This window comes from Pezoporus wallicus, unplaced genomic scaffold (genome assembly GCF_028554395.1).
Source record: "Pezoporus wallicus isolate ANWC-B61680 ecotype Strahan unplaced genomic scaffold, APGP_CSIRO_Pwel_v1 contig_3486, whole genome shotgun sequence".
Lineage (NCBI taxonomy): Eukaryota > Metazoa > Chordata > Aves > Psittaciformes > Psittacidae > Pezoporus > Pezoporus wallicus.
In genome coordinates, this window is record NW_026642292.1 from 5,758,091 (window position 1) to 5,777,440 (window position 19,350).

The 19,350-nt window shown below is 35.7% G+C and overlaps 1 protein-coding gene across 4 annotated transcripts in view; it reads right to left on the bottom strand.

Annotated features, from left to right (window-relative positions):
- MIPOL1 (mirror-image polydactyly 1) overlaps positions 1–19,350 on the bottom strand; it is a 189,888-nt gene that overhangs the window by 118,533 nt on the left and 52,005 nt on the right. For 3 of the 4 annotated variants that reach the window (XM_057428561.1, XM_057428560.1, XM_057428563.1), the window contains 3 exons: positions 16,746–16,932; positions 14,041–14,176; positions 12,980–13,085 (listed from right to left, as the gene is read on the bottom strand). In XM_057428561.1, coding sequence (XP_057284544.1) covers positions 12,980–13,085; positions 14,041–14,176; positions 16,746–16,932 — 429 coding nt within the window. The remainder of the gene's footprint in view (positions 1–12,979; positions 13,086–14,040; positions 14,177–16,745; positions 16,933–19,350) is intronic. The other variant, XM_057428564.1, reaches the window with a different exon arrangement.

Below are 19,350 nucleotides of genomic sequence, written 5' to 3' on the forward strand. Positions count from 1 at the left end.
GGGCCTTTGCCAGCACCTCCTAAAATCAACATTTCCTCAATGACCTTGGATTACTCTGGATAAGGTCTATATTACTCTTCAGACACAACATTAAATTGCTTTTGATTGCTAAAATGAATACTTTAAGGAATGAAATAAAGCTATGTGTTTTCACATTCACCCCTGTATAATTAAACAGGGCAAAGAAGTGATTTGCTTTGCATTCTGAATACTTGCTTAATGGAAAAGTAATTGTTAAAGCTCAGAATTATGAGACACTAGTAGGTTTCTTCTAGGACACAGAGTTAAAAGTAATGTTCCATTAAAACTACTTCTAACATCACACTGCTTCCTATCAGTGTGGCATACCGATATTAAATATGAAAAATTCTAATATTTTCACACTCTGTCACTGGTATCACAACAGTGGCACAACTGGTATCTCTCCTTCTCTGGCAAGTCTTTTCTTTATTGTGTAATATACTGTTATATTATCTGTTACAGTATACATGGACCTTGGAGTATTAGGTGCCAATAAACTAAGATTTACTGTCTATCCTTGGGAGCAAACTAACACTTTCAAGTCATTCCTCATCCTGAGCTTAAGTATTCTCCCTGCCTTTCCCCTGTCAATATGTCTAACACCATCTCTGGCACACTGCCAGAATCCTTACCTCGACCCTGCCTACACTAAGATCTTTATTCATACTTTCATAATTTCCCTCTGCAATACTGCAAATCTCTCCTCTCAGTCATCATTAAACTCTGCAGTTGAAATGGCTAGGGACTTTCAGGACGCCATAGTAAGACTGCTGGCACTCAAAGACAGAGGACTATATCCTCTTTGATTGTCACAGGCACCTCCAAAAAACTTAAACTGAGATCTGTAGGTTCCAGAATTCTCCATGCTCCCCTTCTAGTCTGCCATGCTGATGTTTAGCCACAGGCTGCTAAGACCATACTGCAGTCTCTTTTGAATGCTGGCATTTGTTTCTCAAGCACCTTCTGTATTAAGTCATTGCTTCTGGGCTTCCTTAACTGCTTCAGAGCTCTCTGTCCCTCTCTGAACCATTCCTTAAGTCATTAAGAGCCCAAAGAAAGGCTTCCTCCCTCTTCACATTAGCCTAAAGCTTTTACCCCTCCACTCTTACCTCAATTGATGTCAACTTTGATGCCTTTATATGTTAATTTATTCTTACTTCATCTTTGTACATTATTGTAAGAAAACTGAATAGAGTGATATAACATAAACCACTTTATGGCTCTTCACAGAACAGAATAATAGAAGCATAGTATTACATTTTGGTAGCAGCTATATTGCTGGCACACAATACACTTTAGCAGAAAAAACGAACACTGAAGAAAACACGAACCCAAAATTCAATCTCCCCAACTGAAACACATAAAGTGATAAGTTTCTGTACAGTTCATAAGGAGCTCAGATAACACAGGGGCATAAGACAACCGAGATGAATATTCATCTCCCAAGAGATGAATTAGGAAGATGTTCAAAGTAGGAAAGCAATCCTCTTGTCCTCAAGCTGCGGAGAAAAGTGTTCCTCAGGTGTAAAGAAACATTTTTGCAGGTCTAGCAAAAGACTGCATGGTAACAGCAGACTGGACAAAAGAAGAACGGAAAAGGCTGAATGTTACTTCTGCAGAGGAGCTGCAAACCTAATCATCAGGCCACAGCTGTAACCAGTTACGACCCATCAAAACAACAACAACAAAAAAGCCCAACAAATTCATTATAAGAAGCATAAATCTTGAAATATACACATTTAACAAACACTGATTTAATTCTCTCTTGAGTATTTACTTGTTTCATAAGAATAGTGTCTTTTCTTGAAGATCCATTTACCCTGTTTGCAACATGAAAGCTTTGCTTGATGAAGAATGGAGAAACTAAGGCACGAGTAAAGCAGCTGCAAAGCTGCACGTGCACAGGCATGTTTACAGCACTTGCAGAGGTCAAGTCCAGTATCTGCAAAGGTAGGTGGCTCAGCAAGAAAAAGAACAAATAGTATGAGGTGGGTGGTACATTTCAGCTCACCAGACCTCCACTTAGGTTGCTGAGATCTATGATGGCAGCGAAGTCACTGCCTCAGTGTTGACTACCTAGGTAAGTTGCAATGCAACTGCTATACCCTGTTTTGGATCTCGAATACACAAGCAGTTTAACTCTATATAGTAATTATTACCTACCTGTACCTTAATGTATATTTTTTTATCATAGTTTTTCCAGTCAATTATGTCAGTTTATCTATCATGCCAGAGACACTGCACAGAGACCCCTTCCCATAAAGCTGCAACTGGAAACATTATGCAGTTTTCATAATGAAAACAACTGCTGGAACTAACAGAAAACTTTAAAATAACTGAAGATTTGGCACTTATTACTCCTCTGGGGTTAATTAGTTTCCAGATTAGTTAGCTTCTTTCTGGTCCCTGAGTGCATCCCTTCTTCTGTCTGACCTTGTAACATCCCCACCTCAGCATGGAAAACCACAACTTGCTGACTGCTACAATGCATCCTGAGCATACAAGTACACTTAGAGGTACTGTGTTTTAGCATATCTAACTGCCTCTCTGTGTAACTATAACTAGTGGTAATAATGACCATACAGGTTTTTAAAAAAACAGATTATTACTTATTTGTCCTTAAACCAAAATAATGCATATATAACAGTATGAATATTCAGAAAACCAGATTTTTAAGTTACTTAAACATCTAGCTTATCTCAAATCTTCCCATCCTGATAGCAGCCCAGAAGCTAATTGCCTTGAACAGTGAACCCTTCTCCCACTCAAACGTCCATTAAAAAAACACTGTCTTTTAACTTTTAGTAGTTCCACATCAATTACAAGTGTTTGGCTTTTGCTTTTGCTTCTATGCTTTTTGCTTTATGCTGTGTGGTTCGGTTGATATGCTGGAGGGAAGGAATGCCATCCAGAGGGACCTTGACACACTTGTGAGGTGGGCTGATGCCAACCTCATGAAGTTTAACCATGACAAGTGCAAGGTCCTACACCTGGGTCGGAGCAATCCCAGGCACAGCTACAGGTTGGGCAGAGAAGAGATTCAGAGCAGCCCTGCAGAGAAGGAATTGGGGGTGTTGGTCAAAGAGAAAATGAACATGAGCCAGGTTCAGTGTGTACTTGCAGTCCAGAAAGCCAACCGTATCCTGGGCTGCATCAAAAGGAGCGTGACCAGCAGGTCGAAGGAGGTGATCCTGCCCCTCTACTCTGCTCTCGTGAGACCTTACCTGGAGTATTGTGTGCGGTTCTGGTGTCCTCAACATAAAAAGGACATGGAAATGTTGGAAGAAGTCCAGAGGAGGGCCACGAGGATGATCAGGGGACTGGAGCACCTCCTGTATGAAGACAGGCTGAGAAAGTTGGGGCTGTTCAGCCTGGAGAAGAGAAGGCTGCATGGAGACCTCATAGCAGCCTTCCAGTATCTGAAGGGGGCCTATAGGGATGCCAGGGAGGGACTCTTCATTAGAGACTGTAGTGACAGGACAAGGGGTAACAGGTTAAAACTTAAACAGGGGAAGTTTAGATTGGATATAAGGAGGAAATTCTTTCCTGTTAGGGTGGTGAGGCACTGGATTGGGTTGCCCAGGGAGGTTGTGAATGCTCCATCCCTGGCAGTGCTCAAGACCAGGTTGGACAAAGCTTGGGTGATATGGTTTAGTGTGAGGTGTCCCTGCCCATGGCAGGGGTGTTGGAACTAGATGATCTTAAGGTCCTTGCCAACCCTAACTATTCTATGATTCTATTTCATAGACTGCAATTTAATTTTTTCATAGTAACACAGATCAAGGAGAGTTAGAAAATCATTTAAGATGCCTGCGTAGCAAACTAAGATTTTAAACAGACAAAAAAAAAAATATATATATGTACTTAGTTACATGGTGGTTTATACCATGTAGCAATACTGACAATGACCACAAGAAATTACTAATTTAAAAAATACTTAATGTCTTCAGATAGCTCATTTTAATGATTTACACAAGGCTAACTCACCTGACACCTTTAACAGCCAAAACTTCTGCTAAATGTAGGTTAGACACTTTTGTTATCTGATGCCTACACATTTCTGGCTCTATTTAATGTTTTACAGATTTTATTTTTTTTAATATTATATGGAATATCATAATAGCTACACAGTTGCAGGTAGGCCAAAGCATGATGTTGTTAACAATAACATTCACCATTCAGATTAAGCTATGGATGAGTCACAAGAAAAACTTCCGGACTGTAAGGATCACAGGATTCTTTAAACAAGCAACTTAAATACATATACCACTGGGTTGCAATGCAGCTGCAAACCAAAACATTTTGTGTCATATTTAGGAAAGTATGTGAAATGTAAGCTGTCCAACAAAGAGTCTATAGAAGAGTGTGACATAAAAATCTTCCATACTAAAAAGACTAAGGAATATCCAGATTCTCATCCTTATACTCCTTAAAAATCCCAGGCAAAAACTGAGAGTCAGGCTGCTAATTCCCGTTCAAGATATGGCATATCCAGCAAAATACTAGCCCCATGCTGGCACACTGACTTGATGTCTGATGCAGTTAAAAAAGTGATCCAGCTACTTAGTCACCAACTGCTCTGGTTGACACCATGAGTTTTTTCTTGGAGACCTTCCAATAGTGCACCAAACAACCCCATCCTGTTTATCTTGAGACCTGACCAACAAGAAATATAAATTCTTACAGAACTCATGTTTCAAGGAAGAAAATGACACATAAAAATGAAGCATGAATAGTTAAGTATTAAACTAAAATGAATTGTTTCATTTACTAATATACATATAATGACATTCAAGAGTTACAATATTGAAATCTCACAGTGCTAAATTAAGGAAAAAAAAAAAAAGATTATTTTCCAGTGTTTGCAAACATTCTAATATATAAAATATACGACATTACTATTTAGTTGCATAAATTTTATTTGCTTTGGAATAACTTGATAACATCTTTCTTCTAAAACCCCTGCATACTCTAAAACAGCTCTTTATTTTAAAAGAATCATTATGCTAAACTCATCAATTCCAAAACATTTTTAGTTTTTAGTAAAGAAAACAATTGTAAACAGAGAGCTTTTGTAAGATAGATAGCTATTACAAAGTTCACTTAGAAAATCAATATAGCATTTTAGCTGGAATTTGCTCATTAAACACCCACAGCTCTAATGCAAATTATGATGGAATGAATAAAGCAAATACATATGCTTCTTTCTTTTTATTAAATGTAAAATCTACTGTTAATTGCATCTGGTATGTCATATAAACTTTTCTCCTTAACTATTAAATGGAAGCTTTTACAAAAGTCATTAGAGATTCTCTTTCTTTGACTTGTATAAATTTCAATATTTGTTCAGTAAAGGTTCACAGCAGTTAAATTACATTAACAAATATTATTAGCTACTATGTAAGCCAACTAAGTAAAATACTTATATTGCAGGTAAAACAAATCAATGGATGTTTACAATAATATTTGGATATGTCCATTTTTAAACAAGCTTATCAAATATCATGTAATTCTTAGTCAAATGAGAGAGACTCAAAGTAGATTTTTTTTCTTCCCAAATACTCAAATTTGTTTAGTAAGCTAATTGTTTTCTAATATGGGCAAAAGTAAATATGAAGAAGATGAACCATACTGACTATGAGTTTACTGAGTCAAAGCAGTGTACATATTTTCTTAGTTGAACCTGATTCTTTTGGCAAACCGATCTTTTATACTTTTTACATTACCTTAAAATACAGAGGTAGTGAGAAGGTGCATTGGAAATCATTCTAGTTTAAACAGCAGTTCATGATTTTCCAAACAACAGAACTTTGGGGGAAGGGAGGAAAGCAGTTCCCAGGAAAAAAGTCTGTTTGCTGATTTCCTAGAGGTCATCTGTGCACAGAAAAAAACTGAATAGCAGAGGCAAGAAAGAAGTAATAGTTAGGACTGAAAACATCTGTGGCAGCTGAAATTACTTCATGTTACTCATTAAAAAATGTAAAATCCAGAATATAGACCAGACCTTATATGGAAAACACGAGGTCATTACCCCCACTGCTATCTCAGAAGATACGGTATATGTAACCCTAACAATTAGTTTCAAGATAAATCAGTTTTACTGAAATAATAACAATATTTTGGACTTTGCAAGGCGTTTGAAATTAATAAATGTGATGAAACACTGCTTTTGATTTTGGACTACGTGGAAAAAAGTGATGTAAGGAAACTGTACAATTAAAATTTTGCTAATTGTTTTTGTAACATGCACTAGTTACAGTCATCAGTTGCTTCCAAGCAAAAGACATGGTGAAAAAGTTTTTCTGTTAATAACAATGTATTGTTGCAAAAGGTCAAGGTTTTGCAGTTTAAAATTTAGTATTTAGGATCAGTGTTTACTGGACAATGAATGACCTGGTATTTTCTTTGGCATTGATTCTGGTAAATTCAAAGTAATTTCACTACTTACACCATTACAGCAACAGGAAATACAAATGAGATAACACATTCTTACAAAAAATCTCATATACTCAAGAACTGACTGAATAATAAAAATATTTTTGATGCGTGATTCAACTTCAGTTTCATACAGATATTTAGCTCTAACATAGGAGTGAATTTTGACCTCATGAGAATAATGAGGCAAAGAATATTTTCTGTTTTCTGCCTTTTAGAGGTGTGTATTAGTATTATTCTGGAGCAAAAGTAGAAAAATGAAAGAACTTGCTTGGCCAAGTCATACTTAGAATTCAAGATTCCTGTAATGATCTTTTTGTTTATCCTCCTCTGTTGCTTCCATGAAAAAATTGTCAGCTGAAATTTATCCTACAGATTGGTTTAACTGAAACTTTTTAGGGATTCTGTGTTTTCACTTTGGATTTCTGAGTAGCAGCTACACGGATGTTAGGAATTAGGGAAGTATATTGGGAAAAGAGGTGTAATGGCTACTTGCCTTTTGATTTTCAGCAGTCCTCCCATTCCTGTCCACCATTGCCAGATCTGTCTGTCTACTCACAGTAGTACCTGGAAACTATCCTTGCCATTTCTGGATTTTCACCATTTTAAAATTTTATTTAACCAATGAATATATCCTTGTTCTCCTTGCAGAAATACATACATGTATGCATTTGTTAACCAGTCGCATTAGAAATCAAATTCCTCTGAGACTTCTTTCTCCTGGATTTAATGACTGTGCTCACAATTCTTAAATAATAAGTCAAACTTATCATAGCCAAATAAATGAAAAAAAAAATTAGCACATTGCTATGAAAGCCTTTAAAATGTGTCATTAATTGGTCTCTGTGCATACATGTTACAAAATGCAGATAATCCCTAGAAATGTTCAAAGCCTAAGGCCCTTACGCAGTTCTCATTCAAGTTAATGGCAAACCACTGTGAGTTCCAGGGCTGACTGTTGGCTTAAAAACAGTGCTGAAATGTTATATTACAAAACAGACAACTTAAGTTCCTAGCTCCCTATTTGAAAGCTACCATTCATTTACTTTCAGTTATGACCTGTAACTGAAAAATAAAAGCAAAATAGTGATAAGAAGATCATAGGAAAACTACTTAAGAGTTTTCACCGGTCTATACACAAGGAGTTATAGACTACAAGTCATTTACACCTAAATGTGACTTCATAGATAAAACAATCTGAACAAACACTGACAGAACACAGTGACTTCTTTATTGCTTTGTGTTTGTTGGATCTATTTAGTGCATAGCATTCATCTACTCCTACATTTCCAATGCTATAAACAGAGTGTTCTTAATAAAAGGCTAAAGTTGCTTAGTGGCAGCTCTGCACAGGTTTTTCTTTGTGTACTGAGATCCCAATTCAATTAAAAAAAAAAAAAAAAGTGGGAAAGAATAGGAGAGACTATTATACACAGACCCCAAAGCAGTTCTTGTGAAAACCTATCCCTGTACAATACTTAAGCCTCTGTTTCTAACACACTAAACACAGCTGACTTCAAAATTCAAACCATAATGCTGCTAGATTTTTTTTAGTGAATAATTACTGATGTCTGAAGATTTACTTTAGGAGGAAAAATATAAATATTGTATTATAGTTTGCAAGTTATAGTTTGACAGGTTAAGAAATAGGTTATTTGCAGGCATTTTTATTCATGAATAAACCCCAATTCTTTATGTTCCTCTAGCACTGTAGTGGAGAAGACAGAAGGGCCAGACTAATCATAAAAATATGTAGAAGTTACTGGCTTGCTTTTTACATACAAGCTTCACCCATAAATAGCTTAGTAATTTACATTTTAACCTATGCAAGCTCATTGTTTACTTCAGAGCACTTCACACAAGTTTTTGACAATCACCAATTCTGACAATCCGAAGGCAAAATTGCACTGGTTTAAGTTAAACTGTTAAAAATTAAGCCAGTATGTTCTCAGTCACAACACCCCCATCTTGGGGGTGGTTTTGTCCTTTAGATGGATTGTCTACTTTCCAATACAGAGGATTCAAATCTTAATGCTATTTTCAAATTTCTGTTATTTACCAGGAAGTTTTTTGGAAAAATACTCGGGAAACAGTTTTGCGCAAAAAGCATTAATAGGATACACTCCTAAGAACTATATAGACTATATAAACAAATGAATTATTCACAGAAAACTTGAGTTAGGAAGTATATGCTTAAACTGTAAAATACCATTCATATTTTGGTTTATAAACACAAGGGTTGGGAACTACTGAGTTCTTTTGGCTAAAGCCCAATATTGGCCTTATTTCAGTTTAATTGGAAGAGGATCTTGAATTCATCTTCTCCATGAGATATCAGGAACCTGGATTTCTGTTTGTACCAAAGGTTAATAAGAAATGTGTCTGCAAAAGTCAAACAGCATTAAATACCAAAAACTGATTATTATTCTGCTGGAGTTGTTCTGTCATTCATAATCTCTCCATGCTCCAACCTTCCACAGCTAATCTTTAATGGATGACATGCAAGAAAGAAAAATAACATCTAAAAAGGGACTCTAAAGTGAGCTTTGAAGAAATGGAAAATACTTTTTCCCCTGTGCTGGAAGTTATTGCCACACAAAGTTTATTACTGGCAAGACTACTTATTTCCTCTTACTTTATGGGATATTAAATCAAACTAACTCTAAGCTAATAGCCACTTGGATATTTGTTTTCACTTGTGCTATTAAAACTATTGCATATGCATTCAATAATTATTTTTCAGGTTAATTTAGGAAACTTCAAATAAAATTCAAGAACATTTCTGTACCATATTTAAGAGTTCCCAATTACCACATATCTAAATTCTCAGCATTTTTGTAAAAACAGACCTGAAAAAAAGGACTTAATTGTAGGTACATGCTGTAGTTTCGAAGAGACTGAAAGCTGTATAACTTACACAGTATTAGAAGCCTCCTTTCCCCTTTTTTTCACACTATATTTCCTATCAGTACTCTGGTCTTTTAGACAGCATCTGCAGAACACTAATACAGCTTTCAGGCATTAAAGGTGGTGTGCAACACCTAACAGAAGTAGCAGGCCTGGACTCAATTCACTTCTTCCTGCTGAGTTGACTCAGATTTAAAATGTACTAAATTTTGGTAACATTACTATTAGAAAATTATTATTGAAAAAAAAAAACCCCAACCAAACATTCCCCCCCCCCCAAAAAAAAAACAAACAACAAAACAAAAAAAAAAATCACAAACCAACAAACCCTCAAATTAAAATAGCCCTTGCTACAGAAAGATTTAAGGAGAAACATTTTTTATTATATTTTCCTTCAGAATTATTCTTAGCACTAATATATGCTACTATGATAGCAATAAAAATGTCCCAAAAATCTAGGCTCTAATGCCAACTATGGTCTGTCTTGTTGTAGTACTAGTGCGAGTTACTGTGAGAAGACATTCTTTTTTTTTTTTTTCCAGTCTAGAAAGACTACCACTATGCTCTGCAATTCTCACTTGCATTCATCCAGCTCTTTCCTTTGGAAGTTCCTATAAAGACCCCTGTATAATTTTTCTGCTAGGAAAAAATGAACTCACTTATTATGTCCATCCAAAATCAGATCTGTTCTCTCTGCTAGTTCGCCTCCCATGAAGTGCATCCATTCCCTTCTCTGTTCAACATAAGAAAGGTCTGCAGTCCCACATTTCAAGATTTGTCTATTCTTCACATCCGGTTCTCATGTGGTGTTCTCTTATTTCCTTGCATTATCCTAGTCTCAGTTCTTTTATGGTTTGCTCTTCCCTTGATATTCCTGATGTTGCCTCCACCTCCATATTTCTTCTCTTCATGATGGGGAGGAAAACTAATGGTACCTTCTGATATTGGCTTATAATGAAAGGAAATCCAACAAAAGAATAATGAAGAAACAGCAGGACCCTGTGGCAGCTATGACCACCAGAAGCAATAGCCTTTAATGCTTAAAGGCCTGCAACCAATACCATGAATTTCCTAATTTTCCTTAGCCATAAGCTACCTGACACAGATAGGGATCCAAGGAAGTTGATTTTCCGGGAAAATTGATTTTCCAGGCTAGCAAAATTTAAAAATAATCCCCTTTTGAAAACAGGCTATTTACTGCACACAATATTAAACTTTCTCTTTCATCATGTATAACTTTTTCTTATTCCCTCATGAAGCATTTCACAAACTTACATTTTTTCCTCTTGACTTCTTCCTTTGAGCAAATTAAAAATCGTAAAGTGACAAACTTTGGGTTATTTGTTTCTGAAGACTGTTGTAGCTTCATTTTAAAATGGCTTTTGTCTTCAGCTTTTTTGTTCTTTACCTAAGACTTGTTTAAGTAAAACCCATTAATTAGAGGGTTACATTTTAAAATAGAATTGTAATATTCCTCAAAGTAGTAACATTTTTACGGTGCTCCTTTTAGACTCTTTTTTTTTTTTTTAACAGTATAATTTGTGGAGTCATTTTCTTATCATAAAGTCAGTACTAAGTAATAATACAAATGCAAACACCCATATTTACAATTTTCATTCTACCATGTGTTATACACTGCAGTAATTAAACATTAACTAGCAACACAAAATCAGAGTAGCATGTGTTCTCCTATCCTCAAAGGACATAACACAAGCGGAAAATGTTGTTCCTTAAACCCACTGAGTCTTCTTTATTAGGTTCTGCTGGTCCACTGGAACTCTTCCTGAGGTTTTTATGAGAGAGACACACACACAGACCTCCACAAATTCAGTTTGGTTCACATCATCACTGATTTAAAAACATTTACCCAAACTTAGCAATGTTCTTAGAACTGTAAGACAGGAAGCAAAATCCCAATGAAATATTAACAAAGCTTCCTTTTAGCAAAGAGCTTAAGTAGTAAGGAGCCTCTTGCCCTCTCTCTTAGCATTTAAACAATTTCATACTTCGTGAACTCGTAAAAGGAGGGAAAAAAAAAGGTATTTCTTACAGTTTATCATTATTGCACATTGTAGCTCTCATTAAAATCTGGTTTATTCTTCCTTTCAAAATGGTTTAACTATGTTAATTATTATATCCATATTCATGTCATACTATTTTAAGAGAATATTCTGCTTAGGGCATAATTAGAAAGTTTATACTCTAGTGCAGGGAAAACCAATTTATTAACAAATATTTCAATTGTATCCATTAAAATTAAACTAAACATGTTTTTGGCACACCTTTTGACACACCTTTCTTTCCAGGTTTAAATGAGCAACAAACACCTAATAATGAAAAAATATTCTCTTTGATAAAGTACAGAGGTAAAACACTGTTTAAATATCCAGGAATAAACACAGAACTTGGGATTCAACACAAACAATTTGTGCTGTTGGATATAACTGATAACCAGTGCAGACTTTTTTCCTTCTGAAAATAAAGCAAGCAGTTTATGTAAAATGGAATAAGATTATACCTGTATTTCAATCTGTTTCATAATATGCATAGACTTACCATTTCTCCATCACAGAAAATCTAGGAACTCTCTTCCATCTATAATATACACAGAATACTGTATTCTCAGGGGTTTGACATTAAGTGGAAATTCAGCCATCTGTTTTTTTCAGCTGAAGAGCTTATTTTCTGCTTCATATTCCTGAAGATAGTTACCCTCCATTCAGTACCGGTATTTTGGGGACAGGTATTAGGACTATTAATATTACGTGAGGTGTGCATGGTCTATAACAACACAGTTTTACCTAGCGTACACTTTATGAACATTATGATACGATATATTTCTAAAAGCACTCCCAATAATTTATTTGAAACACTTTGAGAAAAACCTCAGAGAGATTTTCTTCCACTGGGTATGTTGTACACACAGTCACTTTTCAGTAATAAAAATACTTCATTACTTCAGAAATTTCCAAAACTGCACAATACAAATTGTCTCCATTCTTGTTTGTCTACCCAAAGAACAAATAACAACAAATATAAGCATAAATTCACTTCTGAGTATAAACTTAAAACCCCATTAATTTTGAGAATTTATATAAACTTCATTCACTGGACACATACCATCACCAGGCAAAAATTCATTATAACTACCAAAAGAAGAGATTTTTCACGAAAAGTGCAGGTCTCTAGTTGTGGTGAATGTGTGACTATCTCCATGCATGGGGAGGGGGTAGTACTGCTGTGAAGGAGCTAAAACAATAAGTGGTATTTGAACTGCTGGTTGAAAGGTAGAGGCACTGGTAATCATTATTTCCCCTTGTTTGTTCAGGACCTTCCAACAAAACAAACAACCTTTTTGTGATTGGATTGACATGGTGTTAACAATGCATTTAATGCCCAAATCAGTATGAATACAGGTAAAGCTCCTGCTAATACCAGTACCAGGATGTTAAAGCCACCTATTTTCTAAGCAACTCTAAACAGCCGTACATAAAAAAAATAATCAAATCTTCCCTCCTTTAGCAAATAAAGCTAACATTCACCAGGCCACGTCATATAACAACTATGGGTACTGTATGACCCATAGAGCCATCTGTTAAACGCTTGCCTACTGTACCTGCAATCTTTTCTGCAATCTTAGCTTCTGTAGCTCTCTCTTGCAGTTCTAAGTTCAGTTTTATGGTCTTCAGCTCCTTGTCCTTTTCAGAAAGCTTATCTTCAAGCTGAATTGAACAAATGGACAGTAAGATTCTTACCTGGCTGAAACAGTCAACTAGCTCTTTTAATCACACCAAAATTTTAAATAACATATTCTCACCCCCAAAATACAAACACTAAGCAATACAACAGAAGTTCAATTAATTATTTAAGGACAAATGTTAAAAGTATCTTTTTTATCATCTGCCCTATCTTGCTGCACAAGACAAGCAGCAATGTATGTACCAGTATTTTTACTTGGGGTTCTCTTCTTCAGGTAACACCAGCTTGCTAAGGAAGTTCAGAATTAAATGGAATATAATGCAGATAGTATCTGCATAAATAGCCTATTTCCAACCAATATACTGAGGACTGACATCACAGGCTGAAGAGACTGTGGTGTAAAACCATAATTTTTCATGTGCCTCACTAGATAGAAAACAGCTATTTCACATGTTGAGGCTCTTCTTTTAACTGCAAATTTGCTAAATCTGCTCTTGGATAGATATCTGAGCTTGTCATTGAATATTCCATGACGCTTCATGGAAAGACTATAGACTTTTCTGTTATTTAGGCACATGCAACCACTACTAACTCTAAAAAACAATGCAGTGTGCAAGTAGAATGGAATTTTCTTCTCCTCAACAAAAAGGAGGTTATTAGGGCACATTCATCATCTGGACCACAAGCTCCAGACCTCTATTCATGAAATCCTGGCCTTGTTTTTGGTCCTCCTTGGTTTTCATCTATGCTGCAAGAACCCATGTCACTGATTAAAAAGGTCAATGAGTTGGATGAAAGATTTTTTTAATTCCAGAGAAGCAGCTGTTAAACAGATACTAAGAATCCAAAATGACAGGAAAACTATTGATAGGTGCACTAAAATAAATAACCAAACTAAATTAGGAACTGTTTAAAATGTATGTTTTGTAAGACAACCATAAAAGAGCAAATACTGTGATCTGAATATCTCAATTATACCTTTTTATTTTTTGCCCTCAGAGAGTCCAATTCTTTCAAAAGGAATGAAGTTTCTGTTTTTCCACCTAAATCAGCAGCATTATTCCATGAGGATACAAATTCAGGGAGCATCCTGTTAGCCTTTCTTTCTACACTGCTGTGTTTAGGAGGGAAAAAAAAAAAAAGAAAGATAATGCAAAACCAGTTCCTCCCTCCCCCAAGACAAAATACACATAAATAAATTATCAAAACTTGTTAACCATTGCAAATATAATAAATAGACATTAAAAGGGATGTCCTTCTATCACTTCTTAAATTCATAATTCTGTGAAAAATCTGTTTATCTGGAATAGTAAATAAATATATTACCATACTAATTCATAAACAGATGAATATAAGTTGGATATGAAGCTTATAAACAGAAAATACTAAATGGAAGCAAATATTAAAAACCTGTGCTTAATACAGAGCAACAAAGTAATAAAATGTTTAGGGATCAAGTTGGCTCTCTGGTTAAAACAAAACAAATTCTTCAATAGGATGGCCAATTCCACATTTAGTGAAATGATAATATCCAGAATACAAGATAAAGGAGTTTATCTTGAAGAAATCTGTAAAATTATGGTGATGGCTAAAAAATTCTATTTCAAGGCAAGACTTCTATAAAACTTCTTGGCTATCCATTGATACAGTTAACTCAGATATCACTTGTAAAATGGCAGCAAAATCAGTAGGTGAATGGATTAGAAGGGGGGATTAGCAAATGTTTTTAACATTTGCTTCCCTTAAGCATTTTCTGTTGACATGCTTCCTAGCCAGTGAGTCATAAGTCATAAGCTGCCACAGAAAAGCTGAATCTTCTGAACTATTTATACATTATTTTCATTATGCGTAATTCACATCCTAGAAAGAAAACTAATGCTATCTGGTGCTCCAAAGAGCCATTCCCTCAGGTAGGCAGTTGTTTGTACTCAGCCACCCCTTTCTTCACTGATTCCATTGGATTTATTTTCTCTATGGCTCTTTAACAAGGAAGTTAAGATCTGTGCTCTGCAGGCTAACTATGGTGCAACCTAAAGCACATCAAATACAGATAGCATGGAGATCTGCATCAAAACATTACTTTAGTGTATTACACTATATATGGGTTAGAAGAGCGCTTAAACTCTTTATCTTCATTTTCAAGACCCTTCAAAACCTATTTCATTTTTGCTCTGCCTAGCAAATTTCATTTAGTATTGTTTCAGACTGCAAGTGATACATGTGTCGGGATATTATTACCCAGACATTACAAACCTGAAACTTTTTTTGTGCATTTTCCATGTTCAGGTTGTACTTCCCACGAACAAGTTTGAATATACCTCATAATCATACCCCAATTCCTCAAATGTTTTCTTCTAAAAGAAAACTTGACAAGTCACATTGATGGTACACTAAGACCATCATCTCCAATGCAAATCAGCATTGACTCAGTATTTCCTGGGTCATTCTACACCAATATATTTTCCTACCTTGTATACTAATTGACATCTATTTGGAGGACAGATTTTGTGCAGCTTATATATAGTATCTACCACAGTGAAGTTTTTGCCAATAGCTTTAGGATCCTACATGCTATGTATTTACAGATGGGATGGTTCAACATGCTGCCTGTAGGGGGTTAAACTCAGTGTTCAAGACCAGCTTGATTGCCAGTGTGAGTGACACTGAGGAAGGGCAGAAGCAACAACCTTTGTCTGACTCTGTGATGGGCTGTACTTAAGCACTCAGGATTATATGTGGCTTTTAGTGCAGCATGCATTGCCCTAGCAGCAAATCTCAGGCCCTAATGCAAAAAAGGGCAACAAGACAGATGGAAAAGTACTATGGCCTGATCTTGGCCCAATGGATCACCATTAGATCATGCTAAAGATAACAAAACCACGTGTAGAACCTGACAGGTGAAGAATTAGAGTATATATTTCAAAAGTACATTATCAGGGTTTGCAGCCTTGATCCCATTTTCAGAAGTAACTCTGTCACTCTCAGTTAAGACTTGGGCTTCAGAATGCTTAAGTCACTCAAAACTAGTAGCATGTTCTCTAGTCAGATGAGCATAACTTCATATAGTATGCCACATAAGAGTGTATATATTTTTTAAGACTGCAGTAGAGGGCCATAGCTCAGTATTGAAATTAATGACAATAAATGACCAAATTAATAACAGAAGCAAATATCCAGAGTTCATACCACACTTTTCAACCGTATTTGCCCTTCTCCAGATTCCTGTAATAGGCTGTCTACAAGCTATTACAGCTCCTCATCTTCACCTTGCTTTATTCCTGCTTCCTACCATGCCTCATTCCTACTTCCTAGTCCCTCATTATACTTAGGGTACACTGTGCTTATTGTGTAAAACCACATATACTACTAGATTTTTAGATAATCTTTTCTATTTTTTTTTCAGTACTCATTTTCAAAATTCTCTGGAGAGACCACAATCACTGAAATACAGTGTGTTACATAAGCCATTGCCATGATCATATTTTCAAACACTGATAAAGAATACAGTGGTGAAATGCTGCATTCCACAAGGAAAGAAGGGTAAATAAGGTAAGTCCAAGTAAAAGCTGATTTACTGGTTCTTAGTTGAGAAATAAGCTTCCCTATATTTATCAAAAAATCTGTATGTATATTATCTATAATTTGAATCTAGAAAAACTCTATTTAATGATATTTGTTTTTACCTTGATTCTTCAGGACTGGGATTACAGTCATATGGGGTGCCTCCTCTTTGACTGGTTACTGGCAGATCTGAAATTTTCAGGGCTTCAGCTTCTGCCTGGATGAAAAATTCTGAGTTTTTTTGAGAATTCAGATGAAACTGAAACTCAGCATGAAAGTCATCTTCTTTCTGTTCCGGGATGTGTGTTTCTAATTGGAATTAGAAGCAAATTATTTATTTATTTTTATTTTTTGTTTGGACATAGAAGATGAGATATCTGAAAATAGCAAAAAGAAGAAAGTACTCTAATTTCAGATTCACAGTTTCCTCATCGCACTAAGTAACAAGAGCTGTGTTACCTAGACCTGTAGAGCTGGATGTAGGAGTTATGACTTATTTACTAGATTTTTCTCATGGAAACATGAAAAATTCATCACCATTTCCTCTTCCTCTTAAATGACTGCTGACTGCTTAAAATAATGCTGACCCTAGGAAATTATCTACCTATCCTTTGCAAAAGTAATCTCTACCCTAATAAAACATGAATTTCTGGTGTAGACAGGCAAATTTGCAGGTTGTGAACTAGACTCTTAGTTATATTGAGGTCAATCCATTTTGGCAACAAAAGGAGTATCACCAAGCTGTAATTAGCAACAACAAATTTAAGGCTTCATTATTCACTCCTGCAGAGTGTAAAGTACAGGCTCATACAACCAAAGAACTTGAAGAATGTAAAGCATAAATTGTGCCAAAGGGAAAATTATCTGATTAAAGTGTTGAGTGTGATAGTTCTCTTGAGCTTGGCTACTAGATATTTTTAGGACATATTTCTGATATCAAGGTATTTAAATGAAATGTCTACATACCATGAATGTTCTTTCACAAAGTATGAACAAGTAAGTATTAATTATAGAACTATATTAAAAATGAGGAGAAATAAGCCTAAAAAAGCTGCAAATGTAAAAAGTGCATATATTCTTCATTCTTTCATTAATGGAGAGCAAACACTGGAGCTTTTGCTCATTTAATAAAGTTAGTATTTCCAAACATTTTGCTTAAATTATGTGGTATACATCCTCTGATCCAACTTATTACTTCCTCCTCAGAAATAATAAGAAACTGACTCCACAGTTGCAATCATCTACAAATAGCCTGAAAATACACATCAATCAGTCAGTATCAAGGTATCATGCTGCATTTAAGATACAAAAGCACAGATTCCAAGTCAAAAATATTGAAGACTGTCTCTAAAATCTCTTACAATAGATTACTCTTTCCTTGAGAAAGAAAAGACACAGCCAATGGCAAAGGAAATACCTGAGGGTACAGAGAGATGTCTTGTGGATTGGCTGGAGTCAGCTGAACAAGTTCCCATACAAAGCTGTGTACTACCTTGAGGAAAAAGTTGTTATACCTGCTGCTCATCTGTATTCTCCTTATCTGCTTCACATAAATCCACCTGAATCCAATCTCACCATACCTTTAACTGATAACCACACATAACCACTGATTTTTCTGAAGGAGGAACTGTGTACCAGAAATTCTGTCTGAGCAGTATTAAACATGTGGGAACAATAACTTAATAAAACATTCCTTAACAAGTATAACCTAACACTACTTTCACTACTGTGATTGAAATGTGTTCCTCAGATCATTTCACAGTTAATGCAGAAACTGAACAGCCCACAGCAACCTGGATTCTTTGAGCAAATGTCTGCTTTTCACTGACTTAAAATCCTGCAGGTTTTTGAGAAGACATTTCCCTTTAAGTGCTGCTACATTTTAAAACTGGATTCAGTCTCTTGCTCCTCCTTACAGTAAATAGCAAGGATCTCTAAAGTAACAGGCATTTAAAAATTCACTATTTATACTAAAGTATACATAGAACCTGCCCCAGCTTGGGGGTGGTAACATGTCAGGACAAAGTTCAGAATCCTCTCCAGTTAGTACTACCTGAAAACAAACTTAATCTGAATTTCGTTAGTTGCAAAGCTTTTTATACGGAGGCATACACTTGGTTGAGATGCATTTCCCATTTGAGTTATAAGAACTGCCTATCACACCTCATCTTGACCACTTCTCCCATTTCAGCTGCAGTGATCTCTATACATTTAGTTGCAGATTATGCTCACACACACCAAAGGGAAAGTGCAATGCTTCACTTGCCATAATAACTTTTCCTTCCCTTTTTCTCTAGGGCATCAACATTTTCTGCGAGCCATTTGAAGTGCCTCAGGTAAAATCTGCTGCATTCTGTGGAAGAATTCAAGCACAACACATCTGTTGCAGTAACCTGTGACATGAACCTTTGTTCCTTGTTTAGCATTACCATACCCTCCATTGGCCACACTACATGAAAGCTGAAGGAAATACCTTCTCACTCCAGAATGCTAAAAAAAATTAGATGACACTAGCTACCACGATTATACTGGGACAAGCCAAAAAAAGGATTCTATCCTTTTGGCATGCAAGTAATCAAATGAGTAAGTTTTTCTCCTTTCTAGAGTTACTGTTTTGTGAATTTGCTGCTTTTAATGCCAGGACTTAAAAAAAAAAGTTCTCACAGTCATTGCAGTTGGAAGGAACCACTAGAGATCATCTAGTCCAGCCTTGCATCTCAATCAGGG